Source organism: Equus przewalskii, chromosome 12 (assembly GCF_037783145.1).
Source record: "Equus przewalskii isolate Varuska chromosome 12, EquPr2, whole genome shotgun sequence".
Lineage (NCBI taxonomy): Eukaryota > Metazoa > Chordata > Mammalia > Perissodactyla > Equidae > Equus > Equus przewalskii.
In genome coordinates, this window is record NC_091842.1 from 9,969,077 (window position 1) to 9,990,754 (window position 21,678).

At 51.8% G+C, this 21,678-nt stretch overlaps 1 protein-coding gene across 19 annotated transcripts in view; it reads left to right on the top strand.

Moving 5' to 3' along the window:
• CUX1 (cut like homeobox 1) overlaps positions 1-21,678 on the top strand; it is a 368,961-nt gene that overhangs the window by 254,470 nt on the left and 92,813 nt on the right. For all 19 annotated transcript variants that reach the window (XR_011524378.1, XR_011524379.1, XM_070566375.1 and 16 more), the window contains 2 exons: positions 9,448-9,496; positions 19,567-19,671. Coding sequence is in view for 17 of the 19 variants with exons in the window: in XM_070566375.1 (XP_070422476.1) it covers positions 9,448-9,496; positions 19,567-19,671 (154 nt within the window). In the remaining 2 variants the exon portion in view is untranslated. The remainder of the gene's footprint in view (positions 1-9,447; positions 9,497-19,566; positions 19,672-21,678) is intronic.

Here is a 21,678-nt window from a genome sequence, read left to right on the forward strand (position 1 = left end):
TTATCACAGGAAACAACCTAGCATCTATAGGGTTTGGTACTGTGCACGGTTTCAGGCATCCACTGAGGGTCTTGGAGCATATCCCCCGCAGTATGGAGGGACCACTGTACTTCCAGAATCCCTTCCTCTCACCTCTAAATGTTTAGCATGTAGATCCTCACAATAAAGACTCTCTTTTTTAATATAGCTACAATACTATGATCACATCAAAAAATAATTTCTTAGTATCCTCAATACTTAAATTTCTAGTTATCCCTGAACATCATAAGTGGTTTTATTTTCTCTAATTTGTTCGAATCAGGATCCAAATAAGATGCACACGTTTCGACTGGTGGTATGCCCTTTAAGTCTCTTTCATTTTATAAATCTTCCTCTTTTTCTTTCCCTGCAATTTATTTGCGGGAGAAGCTGGCTCATTTGTCCTGAAGAGTTTCCCACAGCCTGGATTTGCCCACGGTGTCCCCAGATGTAGTTGAGCGTGTTCCTCTGTCCTCTGTCGTGCCTGTAAGTTTGTTTTTGAATCTAGAGGCTTGATCAGATTCACACTGGAAATTTTTGGCAAAACCCAATTCCTGGATGCTTGTCATTATCTGCTAATGGTCTCAGGTATTGAAAATGAGCTCTGACCAGAAGAGAAAGATTGTTATTTCCATGTAGAACAATAATAATGAATGTGAGTTTGAGTCTTTTTGGTCCACGAAGCCCTTTTCGGCCCCATCAGTGTTCTTGTTTTATCCTCGTGCAGTTTCTTTGCAAGAGGCCGCATTATTCTTCCCGTACAGATGTCTGCTGAGCTCCAGGGTCTGCCCAAGGTCAGACGACTCAAAGGCCAAGGGGTGGAATTGGCCCATTTGCTCTGCCAGCCATGCTCTTGCGGTTCTCTAGACCGCAATTTCCCTAATTTCACCTCCAGTAGCTCCATCCTCCGTGTCACCCCATGCCACTTGACTTCAGGAAAGAAAAGATTTTTTGTATCCAACCTGCTCCCCTCTGCTTTTCGAGCAACACTGTTAGAACTCTAGAGAAATGGCCAGAAGCATCTGAAGGTTATTCTAGACACTTGTCCCAGGAGGCCTTGCATGGTCTCAGTGGCAGGAGCAGAATGAATTAATGCAGTCTCATAACCCAGTTCTCTGGCCACAGCTGTCCCGTGTCCCTGCCTAGAGATGACTGAGGCCTGAGTGACAGTCACAGGCTGTTTGTGATCACACTGAAGGCCATGGTCTGGTGAGTGACCAGCCTGCTGGAGCTGCCCTGTTGCTTTGGCACAGGTGGAAAATTAACCCCGTGTGGGCCGTAGAAGACACTTCGTTCATCAGCGAGACTGACATGAAAAGGAGGAATTTGTTTAAGTCATTTATTCTAAACAAGTCAACTAAATAGTGGAGCAAGAAGGGAAATATTCTTCCCATTTGAGATTAAAAAGGTGAGGCTTAGCTAAAATTGATTTCCGTTACTGTTGTATCATTTAAATTTAATAGGATGGTCATAAAAATGAACAAATTGTGGTTAATATCTGAGCAGGCACAGTTGACATTCTGGCTATTTAACTGTCTCTCAGCACAGTTTCATTTCCTACAAGAATAAAAACCACTATTTCCAGAAGATTACCCCTAAGGGTCAAGCTCTACGGCCTTCTCTCTGCCCAGACCCTAGACTTGGTCAGGAGGGGTGGGTCCACTCTGGAGTGACACGTTTGATTGGCGTCTGGAAGGACGCGACCCCACCGCTCCCTCCACTCCTGCCAGAGCAGAGGTGGCTTAACCCCCGGCGGGACATGAAGCTGAACTGGTCATACAGAGGAGGGTTGTCAAGAAAACCTTTACCCAAAGAACACTTTCTCCCCGTCTACACCCCACACCCCCTCCACTCGGAGTTGGCTGAATCTCAATTAGTGCCCAGCTCTGTGGTGGGCACGGGGACACGCCGAGAGCCGGGCTGGCTGGCCCTGCCCTCCAGGAGCTACAGTCCCGTTTACCTGGGTCCTTACGTACTTTTTTCTAAGGAGATTGTTGCCCTTTTTTTTCAAAGGCTATGAAAAGTGGTAAGAAAAGTGAATTATTTTCCTTTTGCAAAAACAACATATAGACTCTTTCCTTACAAGTCGTATTTACAATTTGGCAAAACAGTCCTATGCTTTCTGCTCTTTAAAATACCAGCCAATGACTTATCACCTGTCAAGAGCAGAGTGGACTTCAGGTGGCACAGGTGTTGGTTAGTTTGCATATGTCATCAACTGATATTTGGCGAGCCCCTGCCGCGTTCTCTGGGGCTATAGCAGTGAATAACAAGAAATCAATGTTTGAACCAGATACTCTGAGACAGCGGTAAGTGCAGTGAAAATAAGTGAGTGGACGATGGGGAACGGGGCTGCCCAGAGACCTTTCAGAGGACGGCCACTAGAGCTGAGACCTGGATGGTGACAGCAGCCACCCATTGGGACCTCAGCAGAAGGGACCACTGTAGGGATAAGCATGTTGATTTCAAGGAACAGAACAGGACTAAAGAAACCATGAAAGTGTTGATTGAGCTGCAGAAGGAAATTTACACAGGATGCATGTTGCTAGTAGAGTGAAAAGCACATTTGCCCGAAACAGAAGACACCACACAATGGCTCTGATGAGGACACAATTCTGCTCTTAGGTTCCTATGGAAGACGAAATTGTTTGAAATATGAGAAATAAAGCTGGAAAAGGAGCCAGGTGTTTATGGGAGGTAATTCCATAATCAGCTGTGGACTCTCTGCTCCCTGCAGGGTCTGGGCCCACAGGGGTGTGAAGGGATTCCCCCCAGAAAATCCTTTGGGTCTAACCAGGAGGGAGCCGAAAAGAAACTCCTGGAACCCACCAGGCCGTCTAAGACAAGCTGCTGGCCAGCGGGCTGGATTTGAGCACAGCCCCCATGGGAATGCAGTGGAGGGAAGGACTAGTCCAGGTAGAGGGCCCGCAGCCCTCATGGTCCTCCTGGAGGGGGGGTGTTGGGGCAGCCTCCCACCCCCCACCTCCCCCCCCGGAGATGTTGGCCGGCAATGCGGGCCTGGGGACTGACACTGCTGGGCTTACCTGCCAGGCGACTGCGTTTAAAACATACATGTGGGACACGGTTCAGGTTTTTTAAAGGTAATGTCATCAACTCTGTGATAGTTCACTTTGTCTACAAAGAGAAGGAAGTGCCATAAAAGTATTTTGTATGATTTCACCTGATAAAGATAAGACGGGAGAAATTAAAGGCCAATCTCATATATAAATACGTATAAAGAAAAAACTTAAATCTTAGTGAATAGAGTTTAGGAGCATATTAACTGTGTAATACACCACAACCAAATGGGGGCAAACTGTCAGTATAATTTACCATTTTAGTGGGTCAGAGGAGAAAAACCATTTAATTAGCTCTATAAACGCTTAAAAGGTACTTAATGAAATCAATATCCATCTTTTATTTAAAACTCTTAATAAAATAGGAACAGTTGGATATTTCATTAACAAAATAAAAACATATATATTTAAAGTCCAAAATGAGCAACATGCTTAACAGTGAAATATCCGATGTGTCGCCCTTGAAGTCTCGCCCAAGCAGACAACCCTCTGTCACCCTTGCTGTGTGACGCAGCTCTGGAATCCCTTGTTATTGCTTTCATCCAAGAGCAAGAGGAGGTACAAAAGGGTCAGGAAGAGACTGGCCTCTCATTGTGTGCAGGTGAGGGCATGGGACACCCCGAAAATGCCAGAGAGCTGGAAGCTGTCGCTCAATTGACCAGGCCCCACCACATCATGCTTTCTTTCTCTGTCTAGAAGGTTGTACCTCCGTCTGCCCCACTCTTCTCTCCTCGGCAAACTCGTCGTCACCTCCAGGATGTAGACCAGATGTCCCCTCTTCCGTGTAACTGTCCCTTCTCTTGTTTGCAAAGCCATTTGTCCTCGTTCTGAGCTGTCACTGTACTGAAATTACTTAGGTCTCTTCACCTTCCTGCGCCTGCCACCAAGTAGGCAGCAACAGGGTCCCGTTCAGTGTGTATTTGCGAGCTGGTAGGATGTGCAGGGTGCATCCTGTGTGCTGAGGATGAGGCACGTGCTGGTGCCGCTCTGCACTGCCAACTCGGCACCTGGGACATGTTTCCCTCTTAGGTGTGGCATGCAGCAGGTGCTCAGTGGGCATTGCTGAGCAGAGTCTGCCCCCTCCGCCCAGGCCCCAGGCCACTGTTCGTGCTGGAGGAGGGCAGCGCTGCCTTCTCCGGGTCCAGTCTTGCCCTGCCTCTCGCAGGGGACTCTGCAGACCAGCCTTTCCTCTCGGTGAGCTCAGGCTTCTGAGCTGTGCCCAGCTCCTTGTCTGGGAGGGCACAAGGAGGTACGTTTCCTGAGAAACTCTCCCCCCGGTAGGGGGATTCTCGACCCATAGCCAAGAGGCCGTCCTCAGCGCCTGGCCCTCTGGCCTCCTCCCTTTCCTTTTCCTGCCTGCTCTTTCTGAACCCGGTCCCATGAGCCCCGCTTCTGTGTCTCCTCTACCCGCTGTGCTGAGAGAGCCTGGCCTGGGGTGTAGGTTGTCATGAAGGGATCATGGAAGTGAGAGCCGAGGCTGTCAAATGCAGCATCCCGGTGGAGGGGAGACACTCACTTTATTAAACATACTGGAGTTTTTTGGTTTGTTTTTTTTTTTAACTTTTAAAGCAGGGAGAATTAATCTTTAGATATTTCTTCTTTTGATGCCCAGGAACTTTACAATCTGGTATTGAGACTATTGGCTTTTGACTTGGGTCAAAGAAGACACACTGATCTCTGAAGGCCGCCCTGGACTCTTTGGCGACTGCCTTGTAGATGTCCTTTGTTTCAACAGCTCCTGATGTCGGTTTGGTTGTTTGGGTGCTGAAGTATGCGCCAGCCTTGCCCTGGTGCCATCCCTTAGCATCGGGAGGCTGGTGTCAAAGTAAATACAGAGTTTCTAGCCTGGATATAATTTCCCTTCCATCGACCTTGACCATGTCCTTTTAAGTTCCTCATAAACAAACATTGTGTGCTAGCCCAGAGAATACCCTGAAACGATCTGTAGGGAACTGATTGAACGAACTACATATTCTAGGCCAGGCTGCAGTGATCCGCTGTTTGGAGTCAGAGCGGAGCATAATGCGGTGCACGTTAATAGATCACTGAGAGCTGTTTTGTCAGCTCGTAAAAAGGTGAGAGAACTAAATTTTTATAATAAATAGTTTTGCTGAGCAAACAATATGTGTGGGTATTATGGACTTTGGAAAATAAATGATTTTAGACTAGTGTCAGGCTCCGGACCCTGATGTGCTAGTTGAGCCTTCAAAATGAAAAGAATGGGAAGCCTTTGGAATATTGTTGACACACGCTGGGAAAGCACACGCAATTTAATTCATTACTGCGCTTTTCAGATAACATTTAGAGTTGTAGTTGCAACCTCTAGGCATTTTTGTATTACTTATTGAGGGCAGTTTGTCTGGGGGGATTGTGTTGGGGGCGGGGGCAGCAGTTTGGAGAGGAGCGGGTCATCCAGACTCGCTGGCAGGTGTGTTCTGAGCTGAGCCCAGCGCAGATGCTCAAAGGCCCCGCCATCTTGGTCCTGGTCTACAAGTGCCAGTGGCCGCACTTCACGTCTTCAAAAGCCCTGATCACATTTCAATACCCAGCTAGTTGTGTTTTCTTTGACCTTTTAAAAGCCATGCCACTTGGAAAAATGAATCACAAGCCTACAGACTTTTAAAGTAACAATCTGAACTTTCCCTCGCCTGCTGCATCCCTGGTTCCTTCCATTGTCCCCTTCTGTGGTTTCTGGTCCGGTGTGTGCATGGGTACTGCGGCCCCTGGGGCCCTGTGCCGTCAGGAGAGCTGGGGTGAGTGGCCCCGCTCTCTAACAGCAGAGCGCAGTGTTGTTATGTAAGAGCCTGGAAATACGAGTCGCTTGCCTAATGAAAGGTGAGTGCAGAAGTTGTTATCACGTTCAGTATTTTGGTCAGTTTAGCGGTTGCTTAGTAACCAAAGTTTAACTGACCAGAAGATGGAAAAACTTGAAATTCGTTTCCGGGGTTTGCCTCAGACTGCCGAGAAGGCACTCTTCCTGTTTGAATGTGACTAATTTTGTGTAAGTGACTTGAAATCGTTTGGAGATGCTGCATTGTTTGCTGGATGTTAGGCATGAAACCATTCGCTGTGTGAGGAGGTCTTCAAGCCACCCAGGTCCCCTAAACCTGCTGGATCTGGACGCCGCTTCCCACCCTTGCCAATCGAGCCACTAGGTGAAGCTGGGTCCCTGGAAACCCCGCTCTTCTCCAGCCCTGGTGTGTGAGTGACCCTGTACTGGCCCATTGGCCACTGTCAGGAGAAGAATGGATGGAAACAGGTGAGGGTGGGCCAGTGGCCCCCAGGCAGCAGCCCCTCCACCGCTTATCTCCAGACCCCCAGGAGTGGGGAGTTGCACCCAGGGAGACCGCCTCTCCCTAATGCTGCTTCTCTCTGAGAGTGAAAGGCCAGGTTCAGCCAGGGGTTCTGCTGGTGGAAAAGAGTTATCAGTGAGGACTCTGGGGGCCTGGGGTTATCCCCTCCCCCCCGCTTCCTTCACTCAGCAAGATGCGCTGAACACCTGCTGGGCGCCTTTCTTCTTCAGTTCATGCTGAGAGACACGCAGCCGGGGGCCTGCCCCTCTCTCCTGGCTCCATGTACGATACCAGAAAGACGAACTGGTACCCCCACTGAGGAACAGCCAGGCCCCCAAGAGAAACTGCCCTGGAAAGACAGACCCCAGACCTAACAGTGTGTGACCTGAAGCCAGACAAGAAGGGCCAGGAGTACAAACTAAGCGTGAGAAATGCACTCAAGGAAACCTGAGAGGGCACCAGTAACGTAAAGCAAAAACAAGGAATAACCAAAAACTGAATGAAGTGGAAGTAACTGGTATGAAGAATGGGGTAACTGAACTAGGGAACAAAAGAGACGAGCTAAACTACAGGAGAGTCCAGCTCCAGTAGGTCAAACTGAAGAACCGTCCAGAAGGCAGCAGGAAATAAAGAAACAGCAGATGTAAAAGAAAGGTTGAGTGACATGGGGGATGGAGTCCATGTGCCAACAGCATCCAAATAATGGGAGTCCCAGGCAGGGCAGAAGAAGCACTGGAGTGACGAAGATACATTAGCCAGAATCAAAGACGGATGGGGGGCTCGTCACAGGAGACTCAGGAAGAGCCCTCACCGAGCCCTGGGCTCAGGTCTCTGCTCACTCAGCCCCGGCCGTGCCCGTCTAACTGCCAAGAGAAAAGGGAGACGTTGTCACCTACTCAGCAGCTTGCATTTCTGTCCTTGTCTTGTACCTTTGTGGCACTAGTAAGGTCTGCAGCAGCCGTGTCTCTAAGTGCCCATACTGTAGCCCCATGCAGGGCTAGGAAACATTCATAGAAGGAATGAATGAGTGAATGAATGATGCCAGTAGCCGGGGAGGCTCGCTGTGGTGTCTCTGGACTTTGTAGACACGCGATGAATAACTGGTTAAAGTTCAAAACTGCACTTAACTTGTTCTTTCATCCTGCTCCCGGTGAAGCTGACACTTCATCAGCAGGTGGTCAAGGGGGCAGCTTTCTGTCCCGGCTGTCAGTTAACCTTTTCTGTTATGTTTAAGACCCTTAACCCTTCTAATGATATTTTTGCCCTTTGTAGTCATTAAACTATCTTTTCTACGGTGCGGCAGTTTTTCCGGGAGATCTGGGAAGTTTCTGAAGGGGATGCTACGCCGAGATGTTGCATATGTAGTTTAGGCCGCCCCCGGCCCACCCCCTGCACCCAGCATTTCACTGCAGAGGCCTCGTCTGGGTGTTTCTCTTAGAAACACTGCCTTCTTCACCAAGTCGTCCTAAAAATAGCTTCGTGTAACTAGGCCATTTTCTGAGTGGTTTCGGACTTGGCTCAGACCAATCGGAAAGCAGGATACTGTTTCAAACAGATAGGTTGAGGCTTGAACCTGAGCACAAGGCGTGTGGCCTTGACTGCGTTTGGGCTGCTGGGAGTTGATAAGACGGCCGCAAATCGGAGTGTGCGCTTAAAAGCTGGAAGAGCCTCAGGGCCACAGGGGGCGCAGGATGCAGCGCAAACAGACCAGCCAGGGCCTGGATACAGTTTGTCCAGCTCTCGGATTGAAGGGGGGCGGTTAGGACCAGAGTGGCGGGTTTCGGGGACAGAAGAACCCTCTAGTCGGGCCTGTACAGATGCCGCAGGCCACCCCAGAGAGGAGACAGGCCCATCGCTGGCAGAACAGGCTGCATTCGGGACTATGGCCTCCAGCCTGACACCAAGCCCTGTGCAGGCACCAGGATGAGGGCTAAGGAGACACACAGGCGGCAGGGGCGAGGGGGCTGCCTACTTCAAGCCACTGGGAGGATTTGGGAAGGGCTGGGGGAGGTAGGAGGTGGGAGGTAAGGTGCCCAGGAGTGGAGGGGCAGACGGCGCAGGTTGAGGCTGTTCTTCAGGGGCCTGCAAGTGTGCGCATTGTCAGAGCCCAGGGCCCTGGGTTGAGTTGTGGGCCAAGGTGGGAGGTGGGCAGGAGGCTCGGTGTAGCAGGGCAACGTGTACAGCCCCAGGGGGCGGGACTGAGTCCCCTAGGCAGCACAGGGGCTCAGGCCCACAGGGAGTGTGGACTCAGGAGGCCCCAGCAGGAGCGAGCCCCAAGCCCCACTGTGGGTCTGTGGCTGCGGCATTCCGCTCCATTTCCGTGGGTGTGCTACACCAGCCTCGGGCTGCAGCCCGCTCAGCCATGGCCTCTGGACAATGGCCATCTTCAGGGCCTGCCTTGAAGGCAGCTTGCACGGGTGAGCTGTTAGAGCCTCTACAGACTTTCGGCATTGACCATGCCCTTCTCGGTAGGACTCTCAGCTTCCCCTCTCTCTCATGATGTTGTCTGTCGGAACCATGTATTTACCTTCACATTGCTCAAGGAAGTAATTTCAAAACAGAAAAAAGAAAGAAAAAGCCCCTGTGTGTGAGCAGGCCAGGTGATGGCCATGAACTCAGGTGCAGACTGAGAGAGACTGCAGAGACCCCCAACCTCCAGTCCCATCCTCCCCTCCACCTTTTCATGGTTCCCTCCGTCCTGGCAAACTTCTCCTCATCCTTAAAAACCCAGTTCACACGACACCTCCTCTGAAGCCTTGCCAACTTCCCTCTCTCTCCTCTGTTTTTCCAATCACTGTTCAGAGCCCTATTTGTCTCTTGGCAGGACACACTGTATTTTATCTTTTTACGGCTCTGCCTCCCTGACAAGATTGGGAGCCCCTTCAAGTGCAGGCAGGCCCTCCCCGCAACACAAGCCCGCCTCCTCCTGGTGGGCAGCAGTGTCTGCACAAAGGTCTGCCTGGCCTGTGTGACTGTGGGTCCCTCTGCTGAGTTTAGAACCGTGGCCACCCCGAGCCGTGTCACTGCTGACTAACCGCTCTCTCCCTCTCACCCCCCAGGGCCGACGAAATGGAAATGATCATGACGGACCTTGAAAGAGCAAACCAGGTAGGATGTCTGCTGGCTTCAGGCATAACATCGCGTAGCGTAGCCGTGTCTGTCATCTTAGAAAGGCTTCTCTCTGAGTTAGAAGGCCAGTTATTGTATTTTTACGTACAACTGTCACTGTTGACACTTTTTCTGATGTTGTGAGAAATACTTGAAAAGTCCCAGGCCTTGTTTCCTTGGCGGAGCCCTTGATGTGGTCCCGGGATCTCAGGCAGCCCATGGTGAACATCCACTGCAAAGCGGTTACTTTGTTTTCTTTTTCTTAATCCGTCTCTTCCATATGCGCCCCTGTTCCCATGGCCGGCATTGTGCTATAGAGTTTAGACCAATGAGTTAAGTCTGGTCTCTGCTTCTGATGTGTTGAAGCCACTGGCTCTGGCGAGGGCTGCCAGCTGATGGCTCCCCCCTGCCAGCTGACACTTGGTTGTCACAGATACCTTGCAGAAAGGACCCAGCACAGAAAGTGTCTGGCACAAAATAGGCACACAGCATTGGGTGGCTTACTCAGCTGCCTGGAAAATTCGGTCACTCTGCAGAACCCCTTCCCGACCAAGGACTCGGAGAACAGCAAAACATTTTGCTTTAGCAAATGGTACTGCTTCTTTGAAAAGAAAAAGGTCTCCCCGTTTCTTTTCTATGTTTGCGGGGAGAAGCAGCCGAAGCGGTGACGTGTTTCTCAGCCCCAGAAGGTCACAGGCTGTGGCCTCTCCCCACTCAGCTTCACAGCTGGGCAGCCACAGGCCCAGGAAAGCTTCGTGCTTTGCCTCAGGTGGCCCAGCCAAGCACAGACCCCATGGGATGGAAATCCTTCTTGGACCTGTGGTCTCAGCTTGTCACCTTGGGAGAGTTCCACAGGGCACCTGCCCCTTGGCTGGCATCGCTTACCTAGATGTTGGCCCTTGCTCAGGAGAGAGTGTCCTCTTTCGTTCTTTGGCCAGTAAAGGCGTCCTGAAGTGTGACTGAGAGACGAAAGTCACTTCGTGCGTAGGAGTGATCATGGCACAGGCCGATTTGTTTTTAAGGAAGACTTTGGGTTCAGTGTTGCCCACTCAGACTCAGCACTGAGGATCCGGCCTGCGCCCCGGGCGGCGCTCAGTGGAGACATGTGGAACGCATGCCCTGAAGCGGCGTCGTTGGGTGTTAGCTGTCCTCGTGCCGGTACCAGGAGCTGACACTTCCTGGGGAGCTTCTTTTGTGCCTGGCTCTTTTCTGAGCCCTTCACGTGAACTGAGTCCTGCAGCCTCACCACAGCCCACTGAGTCAGTGCTGTTGGGGTTCCTGTTTTACAGAGGAGGAAACTGAGGCCAGTGGCTGGTGGGTGGCAGAGCCAGGACTAGAGCCTGGGCTCTTCCCCACACTTGGAAACAGGGACGCAGAGCAGGGCCTCACTCTGCCTTTCTTTCCAACCGTCCTGCTCCCCAAATGCACGCGTCCACCCAGCTCCTTACAGTAAAGCACTACTCCTTCACTCACGAAGGCGCGTCAGGTTTGTTTGCCTTAGTCATGCCCCGCATGACAACTTGATCATAGATCAGTACCACGTAGCCTAGGTCTGTGGTAGGCTGTACCATCGAGGTTTGTGTCAGGACACGCTGTGATGTTCGCACAACAGCGACATCGCCTAACGATGGTTTCTCAGAACGCATCCCCATCGTCAAGCTCCGCGTGACTGTGTTTACTAAATTGCTTTGCATCGGCCCCTTCGTTTTCACTCAGCACTGCTCAACTCTGCAGAGACCTTAACTTAGAAGTAGTTGCTACAAGTTACTCTGCCACATGATTGTCATTTGGGTTCCTGAAATTTCCACCCGCGCTGTCTCCCCCAAGGTCCGCCGTCGGCTGCCTCCCCTTTTGAAGGCACTTTGGAGCAAGCTCTGGTTTGTTAAATCGACAGCCTCATCCTGTGCCGATCAAGGGCACCTTCCCCGAGGCAGTCCCCAGGGGCTGAAGAAGTTTGGCAGAGTCCCCCTGGGGGATCTGGTCCTAGGAGACACCAGGCAGGAAGGTGCCACCTCTGAAGTGACACTGAGCTCAGGTCTCGACTCGGTTCTTCCTGGCCGTGTGGCCTTGGGCAGGTCTCTTAACCACTTACGTTTCTTTAAAAAAAGGAAGGTGAACTTTGCAGACATATGCTAAAGAGAAATAAGCCAGTCACAGGAAGACAGAGGCTGCGATCCCACCTGGACGAAGGGCCTAGTCTAGTCAGACTCACAGCGACAGAAAGTAGCTTGGTGGGGCCAGGGGCAGGGGTGGGGGCGCGGATTGGTCAGTGGGGACAGAGTTTCAGTTTGGGAAGATGAAAACATCCTGGAGATTGGTTGCACAGCAATGTGAATATCCCTAACACTAGTGTACCATACCCTTAAAGATGGTTAAGATGGTGTACCTTATGTTGTGTGTATTTTACCATAATTTAAAATTTTTTTATTTTATTTTTTTAAGCTTTTTTTTTTTTTTGAGGACAATTAGCCCTGAGCTAACTACTGCCAATCTTCCTCTTTTTGCTTAGGAAGACTGGCGCTGAGCTAACATCCATGCCCATCTTCCTCTACTTTATATGTGGGACGCCTACCATAGCATGGCTTTTACCAAGCGGTGCCATGTCTGCACCCAGAATCCGAACCAGCGAACCCCGGGCCGCTGAAGCGGAACATGCGCACTTAACCACTGCGCCACCGCACTGGCCCCTGATTTTTTTTTAAATGAAAGAGAGAAATGGATGGAGGGAATGATAACTAGTACTTCCTCTGTAAGATGGCTTTGAGGATTAGAGATAAAATGGCTGGGTAAGAAATAGGTGTTTAAGTCAATGTTAGTTTACAGTTGCTAAAGAAGCGCAGATTTGGTGGGGGAATTGGAGAGTCTTGCTCCAGGGAAATGCAGCCTGGCGGGGCTGAGGGGAAGAATAGGAGAGTTCTAACCAACAACTCAGGGTGAGTTAATAGCCCGATATGGCGGCCAGAAGAAATTAATGCGACCTCAGGCTACATTAATAGAAATAGAGTTTCTAGAATGACGGAGGTGGTGGTTCTGCTCCAGTCTGCAGCACTTGGTCCCTGCCCAGGGAATTATAATTGATCCTGGAAACCACAGTGTAAGGAAAACAGGGATCTAGAGTGCATCAGGGGCCACTCCACGGCCAGGATGGGGAAGAGACCCTAACACAATAGAAACCAGGAGGTTTGGGGACACTCCCGATCTTTGGGGAGCAGGGAAAGAAGACAGAGGGACTTGACACCAAGCACCAGAGGAATAAGTTCAGGAAGTTGGGATGTTAAAAGATGAGAATGGGGAAGGGCTAGGGCGAGGACGTTGTGAAGTCTGTCCTTGTTGCTCTCCAGGGCTGGCCACGGGAAGGCGTCGGGCTTTCTCCTGGCCGAGCACAGAGGCTGGTGGGGGGGAATTAGGCCCAGTGTAGAGCAGCCGGCTCTGGGTTCTGGCTCTCCACAGGTGCCCAGGACTGCCTCCAAAGGGAGTGAGCTCCCTGGCACCAGAACTGAGCAGGCAGATGCGGGCCAGCCATTGCGGAGGGTCTGAGATGGGGGATCAGGCACAGAGTGAACAGAAAGAGGGACTAAACTCAATGACTCAACAGGCCAACGAGGAGAACTCCCCAGGTGGGCATGCGGAGGATGGTGTTGCGGGCAGGCGTGGAAGGGCACGGTGAGCTCTGCCGTGAGTTTCCGGGCCATTCCGTAAAGCTAGTGTAGGGAGGTGCAGGCTGGGAGAGTGGGCCCGAGGGAGAGGGTCTAGCCAGGTTTGGGGCCAGCGTTGAATGTCCGGCTCCTGCCTGGAGGACCTCATTCTGAGAGCAGTGGAGAATCACGGGTGGGAGTAAGGCTTCAGATCTGTGTTCTAGAAGGATCACTCTGACGAAACATTGGAGGACGGATGGGAGTGGGAAGACCGGAAGCAGGAGGGCAGTAAGCAGCTGTTGTGATAGATCAGGGCAAGGACGAGGCGGTCCCAGTGGAGGGGGCGGAGGCGGGCTGGGCAGAGGAGGGTCCAAGGTAGCTGCACGCCTGCGCAGGCGCAGCCAGACGTCTGGTTCAGCCGCCTTCCCCATCAGGGGAAATCCCCAGGAGGAGCAATTTACCAGTTCGTTGGCATATAACATTACTTTTGCACTAGGTTTATAGTCAGAATGTTCTTCCGAGACCTGAAGCTCTGTTTTATTGCTGAAGTACTGTGTTTCTGTTGGGGAGAATGGAAGAGCAGTCAGCGACTGTGGATTAGGGCCCGGTCCCCTTTACACCTGCGTGCTAAACGGCACTGCACTTGCATTAAAACGCGCTGTCTTAACTGGAGAAAGTAAAGGTTCAGAACTTCTGAGACTCCATGGGAAATAAGAAGCCACAACTCTGCAGTCTGCTCCACACGAAACCCTGGCCGCGGCTCCTCTGGCTGCGCCGGCGCCTGCCCCTCCTCAGAGCGGCTGTGACTTGAGCTGCCGGGGCGCTCAGCCACAGCAGCGGCGGGAGGAAGGCCTTCCGCTGAGTGGGCCTCCCGCCACTAGCCTGTCTAGTCCTTAAGGAGATGGCACTAACGGAGGACCCTTCAGGTTGACGTGCAGTTGGAAACCGCAGTTTCACTTTGGCGAGGAGGAGGAGCCAAGTATAGAGAGAAACGCAGCGAACGAAAAGAGCTCCTAGCAAGGTGTGGCATTTTCTTGGACCAAGGTTCCATGGGGCGGAAGGACAGGTTCCAGTGCCACATCTCCCTCTCCCGGCCCTGTGGCCTGGAGCAAATCTCCAGTCTCCCCGCGTCTGTTTCCCATCTGCAGAATGAGGGTGTAATTCACACGTCTGTGGAGCCCCCACTCATCGAAGCCCCCATTCATTCAACAAATCGTTCTGAGCACCTGCTGGATGTGGTCCATCCAGGCTGGGCCCTCCTAGGTGCTGAGGAAGTCCTGGTTTCACCTGGCTGAGTCCAGGGCCCCTTTCCCCAGGGCAAGCCACGCGTATGTTTCTGGTTACTCTTTGGGTCTCCTGGAAGGCTTAGGTTTTCCAGGGAATGAATTGGGCTCCCAGCCCAGCTCAGGCGTGCCAGCAAGGCCTGGAGAGAGCCCCTGGGGCCCCCGTGGGAGGCCTTTGTGACAGGAGAGGTAGGGACAATTGCTCTTCTGGCTTTCCTGAAATTGTGACTCAGGTTGTGACAAGCAGTGTTTATATGAGTGGCGTGGTGCCGTTCCAGCTTTCAGCCTGGCCGACCTCAGAAAAGAATTCAAATCAATGTGCGACAAGTCCCCAGAAACACAGGCAGTGGGTCTAAATGGGGACTTTGATCACCAGCACAGGGCCAGCTTGGGGCACATGGCAATAAATTTCTTGGCAAACATTTCTGACCTCCCTCCTGCAGAATCGCTGGAGCGGGCTTGCCTCTGGGATTCGAGCTGTTGTCTGGAGCCGCACGTGGGTATTGCTCTGGAAGGACGACCAGAAGCTGGCTGTGCACTTTCCAAAGCGATGGAGGCGGTTCCATTGGGAGGGCCGTTTGCTGGTCTTTGTAGTCTTGCTCCTCTTGTCTCTCTCCGTCCAGCGTGCAGGGCCTTGGGGGAGCAGGTCGTAGGGTTGTCCCCGAGAGCTTGCCTTCTCCTTGCAGTGGTCCAAACGTGGTGTTATTTGTCCTTGAGGAGCATGGTGGCCAGAAGAATGGCCCCTAAAGATGTCCACATCCCAACGCCCACGAGCTGTGAATATGTTCACTTACCTGGCAAAGAGGAATTAAGGCTGTCACTCAGCTGACCTTGAGATGGGAGATTGCCTAGGGTTATGGGGTGGGCCCTGTGCCATCACCAGGGTTGTTAGAGGCAGACAGGGAGGCAGAAGAGTCACTGTCAGAGGGATGTGCTCTAAGAAAGATTTGACTTAGCCACTGCTGGCTTTGAAGACGGAGGAGGGGGCCACGAGCCAAGGAGTGCGGGCGACCTCTAAAAGCTGGAAATAGCAAGAAAATAGGTTCTCCCTTAGAGCCTCAGAAAGGAACGCCGCCCTGCTGACACCTTGATCTTAGCCCATTACAGACTGCTGACCTCCAGTACCATAAGATCATCAATTTGTGTTGTTTTAATCCACTCAACTTGTGACATTTTTCAGCCTTAGGAAAAAAGGGACTGACCACCTGCTAACAGACACGTGTTACTAGCCAAGTCCCACCCTGGAAACTATGGGTCCACCTAGGGGGACAGCCCGTTGCCAGCTCACATGGCTGTAGTCGGTGGAGGAACTTGCCCATCTCGGGTGTCCCCGAGCCTGGGTTTTCATGGCCACACCTACAGAGCGGACAAGAGACAAAGTCTAGGACCACGTTGGGCAGGAGGCTGGATCAGAGACACCACCACCATCATATAAAACCAGGGACCCAAAGGCCACACCTTCAGTGGGTAAACTGGGAAGAAGCTCGCTCCATAGGGGCGATGGGGAGGATGCCCTTGGTGCTGGGCAGGAAGAAAACTCAGCCACCTCTCCGTGGATCTGGGACCTGCGTTTTACACCAGCCTGTGACCGGCCCCCCAGCCCTCCAGTTGCCCCGAGGCCCTGCCTTCGCCTCCTCTGGCCACCCCACCCAGCCAGGCTTGTCCTCCACACTGTATGAACCCAATTTGTCAGACTTTAAGGTCTGGAGCCAGCTGTCAGCATCCTGTATGCTCATTCCAATGTGTGCTCCTTGGGGACTGAGAGGAGGGGAAAGCCTTCCTTCACTGTCCTTCCCAGGCCTCCCAGGAGACCTTGAGGAGTGCGAGGGTCCCCTGTTGGAGGGGCCTTCCTGTAGGAGGAGGTGACACCGCGGGCCCACAGTTTGGCTGCCCTTCCTGACACGAAAAGCTCACCTGTGACTGTTGGGCCGGCCGGTGTCACGTGGGTGGGAGTCATCACTGCTGTTTGCTGGCTCGGCTCTAACGGAGGAATTCTTGAACCAGTTTCACCAGCCACTTCCTGCCCCCCAGGTGACTGCTGAGGGAGCTGGAGTTCAACCTGGAGACCAGCTACAGTCTCTCGTAATTTCCCCACAAAAGTTTTCCATTTTAAGGGGAAGAAAGAGTAATGACCACCAGAGGTAGCACATGTCAGAGGGCTTACTACTACTACTAATAATGTCCAGGCCCCCCGACACCACACGGTGGGCACTTGGCTTACGTTGTCTCCTTGGTCCTCAGTCGTCCTGCAAGGCGGCTGTTTCTATCTTTGCGGCCAGAGTTACTGCCAGAGTGGAAGCAATAGCCTCATTCATTCATGTGCCCGCCCTCTTTACTTTCCCTGTGCTTCCAGCATTTACTCACTTCTCAGAAAAGTACAGAGAGTAAGCAACAGCCAGCAAGAGAAGTCTCTCAGGAGAGCCGCTGGGCTTGGCAAAGCGCTGTTCTCATCGTGGGGCGGCTGCTGAATCACACTCGAGGCTGCTGCCAGCTGCTCGCGGAGCCCTGGCCTTGGTCCCCAGGCTGTGCGTCTGCAGGGACAGGGATGGGAGGTTCGAGGCAGCTCATCAGTGGGAACAGGGAGTTGGGTGTCCCACGGCAACCATAGCTCTGTCTGGGGGTCCAGATCAGAAAACAGCACCAGAGCTGTCCACCTCCTGTCATTGATTCCAGGGCCAGAAATAGAACTTCATCTGGTTGGCCTGTGGCCATCAGGAAGATGGGAGAACCTGGCAACGGGTGATGCATGGTGCTGACCTGGCACAGCATCCCGTGCCTCCTGCCTCAGGTGCCCACAGCAGGGCCCAGTGTACAGCTACAGAACCAGTCCGCCCCAGCTGCCTGCCAGCGTCCAGTTCCCGTCCCTCCTTCACTGCTCTCAGGCCTGTTCTTATTTTTAATTATTCTGCTTTGTGGATGTTTAGCGGCACAAACCACTTCCACTCATTTTGTTTGGTTTTGTTTTCGAGGTACTCAGGGTATAAATCCTAAATAAATAGTATAAATCCTAAACAATCAGAAAGTGGCACCACAGTAACTGAGTCAAGCCAAACGTAGTAAAAGGCTGTGACCATGATGGACAGGCCACGGGGTGACCGTATGTGAACTCGGAAACCGAGTGAAGTGCAGGAGCTCTGGAGAAATTATGCAAACCGAGGGTAGTCAGCAGCAGCTAGATCCCTGCCTCTGGGAGCCGTCTGCTCTGGCTGGCTGGCTGAAGGCCCGTGGGAGATCCTGGTGGTGAACCCACTGCCGGGGCCCAAGCCCAGTGGTTCCAGAACCCCTCAGAGCCAGTGTGCCCAGGTGGGATGGTGATACTGCCTCGCTGGGCTGCCAGAACAGCTGCTCCACCAGACTAAGAAATATTTTTCCTAGTCAGAGACTAGAAATGTCAAAATACACCTTATTCCTGGCAGAGTCATGGAGATTTTATGCCCAAGGGTTTAGCTAGCTGGAAAGAGAAGAGTAAACTTTTCAGAAGTAGGACATGATTATCAGAAAAATGTGGCGTGGCACATCTGGAAATAAACTGGGGGATACCTTTTTCGCTGAAGAGGAGACCTTCCTGCAGTTGGCATGAGCCAGAAGTCACCCTGCCAGCCTCACCATGCCGGTCACATTGCCACCTTTCCTGACAGGGGCTTTCAGATTCTGTTTGGAGCAGAGAAGGGGGGGAGGTGGCTGCTGGGGCACAGACAGGCCAGGCGCCGTGGGAATTAGGTTGAGTGCGATTCCAAGAGCCCCTGGAAAGGCAGGGCAGGTGGCTGCCAGCACCCCCTGGGCAGAGGGAACTGCTGTTAGGAATATCCTAATTGGTCTGTATGCAGAGCCCACGGCATTGCCCGCCACCACAGCATCGCTCAAGGCTGCCAGCCCAGGCCTCCCACAAGGGGACTGGTCAGCGAGAGCTGGTGCAGGCCAACTTCTTGTTTCTCTGTTTCAGTTCTGCCTTAGCAATTAGTAGACACATGCTGTCACACCACAAAATAAGGCCCCACACGATAGCCCTGCTCACCCGGGCTTTCCTCGTCCATCTTTTCTATTAGCGGAATGTAAGTCTGGTGCAGAAGAAGCACATTACTTCTCAGAGCGCATGTGCCCAGTGTCAGTTAGCTCCCGCTTTGCACCCATCTTAGATTTCGTCTCCATCATAGTCGTAACGTCAGGACAAGCCATTAAGAAAACACTTCCAAGTGAGTTCTGTGTACAGTGTCGGTGTTCGTCTTCGCAAGGTCCCCGAGAGGGAGACGGTGTTCCCATTTCAGAGGTGGGAAGGTGGAAGTGTATTTAGGTCACTTGCCCTCGCCCCTCTGTTCCTAGATGCCCATCTCCTGCCCGCTGCACCACAGTGCCCCCTCGGGTGCGGGCACTGGAGTGACTGATTCTCGCCATCCAGCAGGAAATCCTGGTTTGCTGCACAGTGGCGTTGGTTTCCTTGTCCAGGAATTACAGGCAAATAATGGAAGCATCCACTGATTGCTCTCGCAGCTCCTTCTTGCAGTCGGCTCCATTCCTCTTCACCCCCAGGGGCCTGGGCGCCCCTCCTGCCTGTGGCCCCAGACCAGCCCAGCGGGCTGGAAACGCCAGCATCGGCGTTAGAAAACTTTGTCGGGTGAAGGGTTAAATATGTTGAAATAAGCCTGGCCCTCACAAAAGAAGTGGCATTTACACCCTGTACATTTATGGAAATACTTGCTGGAGGAAAACAACCACAACATTGTGCGTGTTTTTAGGAAGAGAATGGCCAGAGTGTCTTTAATTCACTGTTCACCCGTGAGAATTACTCCCAGGAGTAATCCTGCAATAAAATCTTCTTGGTCTATGAGAATAGAAAGAAATTGAATCAAAAGACTCTATTTCCACTTGTATTTATTCAGTCTGGGAAATTCAGTGGGCCGGAGCATTAGTATCAGCAGGGGATTTCTTGCTCCTAGCGTTAAATTACTGTCATAATCGCTCAATTATTTCTTCCTTGTACTGTTTAAAATAAAAATCCATCACATTCTATGTTTTTTTCTAGCATTTATTAGCTTGAGTGTTTAGGAAAATCAATTATAGTCAGTCAGGCATGAATTGATGAATGTTCTTGTAATAATTGTCAGTTGTTAAACTGAATGTACTTTCTCTTTCCACCCCTTTTCATTTCCTTCAGAGGGCAGAGGTGGCTCAGAGAGAGGCGGAGACCTTAAGGGAGCAGCTCTCGTCAGCAAACCACTCTCTCCAGCTGGCCTCGCAGATCCAGAAGGCGCCGGACGTGGTGGGTAGCCCGGGCCTGCGGGCACTGTCCGCCTCGCATCTGTACCTCTGTGTCGCAGCCGCTTGCTTCTTGTGCTTTATAACATCCCTTTTTGGGCTCATCTTTTAAACAGAACTGCTGTCTTGGTGGGGAATGCTTTTAACAATTTGGGGATGGAGCTTGTTGGAGTCCAAGCAAGAGCTTTGCTGTTTAGGCCTCGATGCTACATGGTCAGCGTGACGCCCACCCAGTGGAGAGGTGGAGGTGGGAGACTCTGTCACAAGTGGGCGTCTTCCCAGCTGGCAGAGGGGTAGAGATCTGAAACCGGAACAGGAAAATTAGAGGTTTGGTCTACTCCTGGATGTGTCCTTCCGGGGTGAGGACCAGCTGGTGATGCACAGGGAGGGCCAAAGAGGTCGTCACACAGCCCCCGCGCCCTGAGGCTGCGTCGTAGCCGGACTCTCACCGGAAGTGCCAGCATTCAGGAGCAGCGAGGCACACATCTCGGTCCTTTTGCCTTTTGATTTTTCTAAGATTAACAAAAACTGCTCTTAGCCGGAACTTTCCCAGCTCGATCAAAGCAGCTTTGAACTATTGGGTTCCAGACTCTTTTCTTCAGTGCTGTGCAGTGAGGAGCAGCGTAGTAGCTAAGAGTGGATATAGGAGCCAAACCCCGGGGTTCAGACCCCAGCTCTGCAATTCGTCAGCTGTGTGACTTTGGGCCAGTGGCTTTGCCTCCCTGAGTCTCAGTTTCATCATCTGTAAAATGAGTTTTTGCGAGGGTTCAGGAAATCGTTACGAGCATAGTGCCTAGAGCGAGGCCTGACACATAGTCAGTCCTCAGTAAATCGTGGCAGTTACTCTTAGTGTGGTTGGCATCATTATCTCTGAGCTTGGAGCGCCCAGGTTGAAGCTCAAGTCCATCACTAGTTCACTTACAACCTCAGGTAATTAAACTTACGAGGCCTCAGCTTCCTGGCGTGCAGAGTAAGGAGTGACTGATCTGAGGTCTTCGGCTCTGCCAGCCTGTGATGGGTGAACTGCACTTGTAGGCGTCCTTTTATTCAACAAGGAAATGAAGAGCCCTTGCCATGTGCCAGGACCGTAGTGGACCCTGGGAGAGCAAGGAGGGGTGAGCCGGGCGCTCCGCAGAGAGCATAGTCCAGTCGGACCCTTGCTGCTGTCAGAAGTCCACATGTCGGTTTGATGGCCGTATTCCACCTAACTCGTGAAGCGAGGTATCGTTATTTCTTTATACAGATGGGGAAATGGATGTCAGCCCCTCGCCCCACAGCACTTGGCTCCAGTGGCCAAGCCAGGACCCAACTGGGGCCCTCTGTCACCCCAGACCAGGACTTACAAATTATTCCCCAGGAATGAATCGAAAGCAAAGTTTTAGTGTTAAGAACCCTTTTAAGAATAGATTTTCAGTCCGGCCTGGTGGCGCAGCAGTTAAGTTAGCACATTCCGCTTCTTGGCGGCCCGGGTTTCGCCGGTTCGGATCCCAGATGCAGACATGGCACCGCTTGGCACACCATGCTGTGGTAGGCGTCCCACATATAAAGTAGAGGAAGATGGGCATGGATATTAACTCAGGGCCAGTCTTCCTCAGCAAAAAGAGAAGGATTGGCAGCAGTTAGCTCAGGGCTAATCTTCCTCAGAAAAAAAAGAAAAAGAATAGATTTTCATTTTCTTTCTTTAAATTAACATTAAATAAAACATAATTTAAGGGATCAGCCTGGTAGCGTAGTGGTTAAGTTCACATGCTCCGCTTCACTGGCCCTGGGTTCACCGGTTCGGAACCCCAGGCATAGACCTACACGCTGCTCATCAAAGCACGCTGTGGCAGCATCCCACATACAAAATAGAGGAAGATTGGCACAGATGTTAGCTCAGGGCCAGTCTCCCTCACCTAAAAAACAAAGAAAAAACATCATTTAAGTGTTTCTGAATATAAAGGAAACGTTTTTATTTAAGGAACCATCACAGCATTCATACTTAATGGACTCTGGTTTTATTTTTACCTGA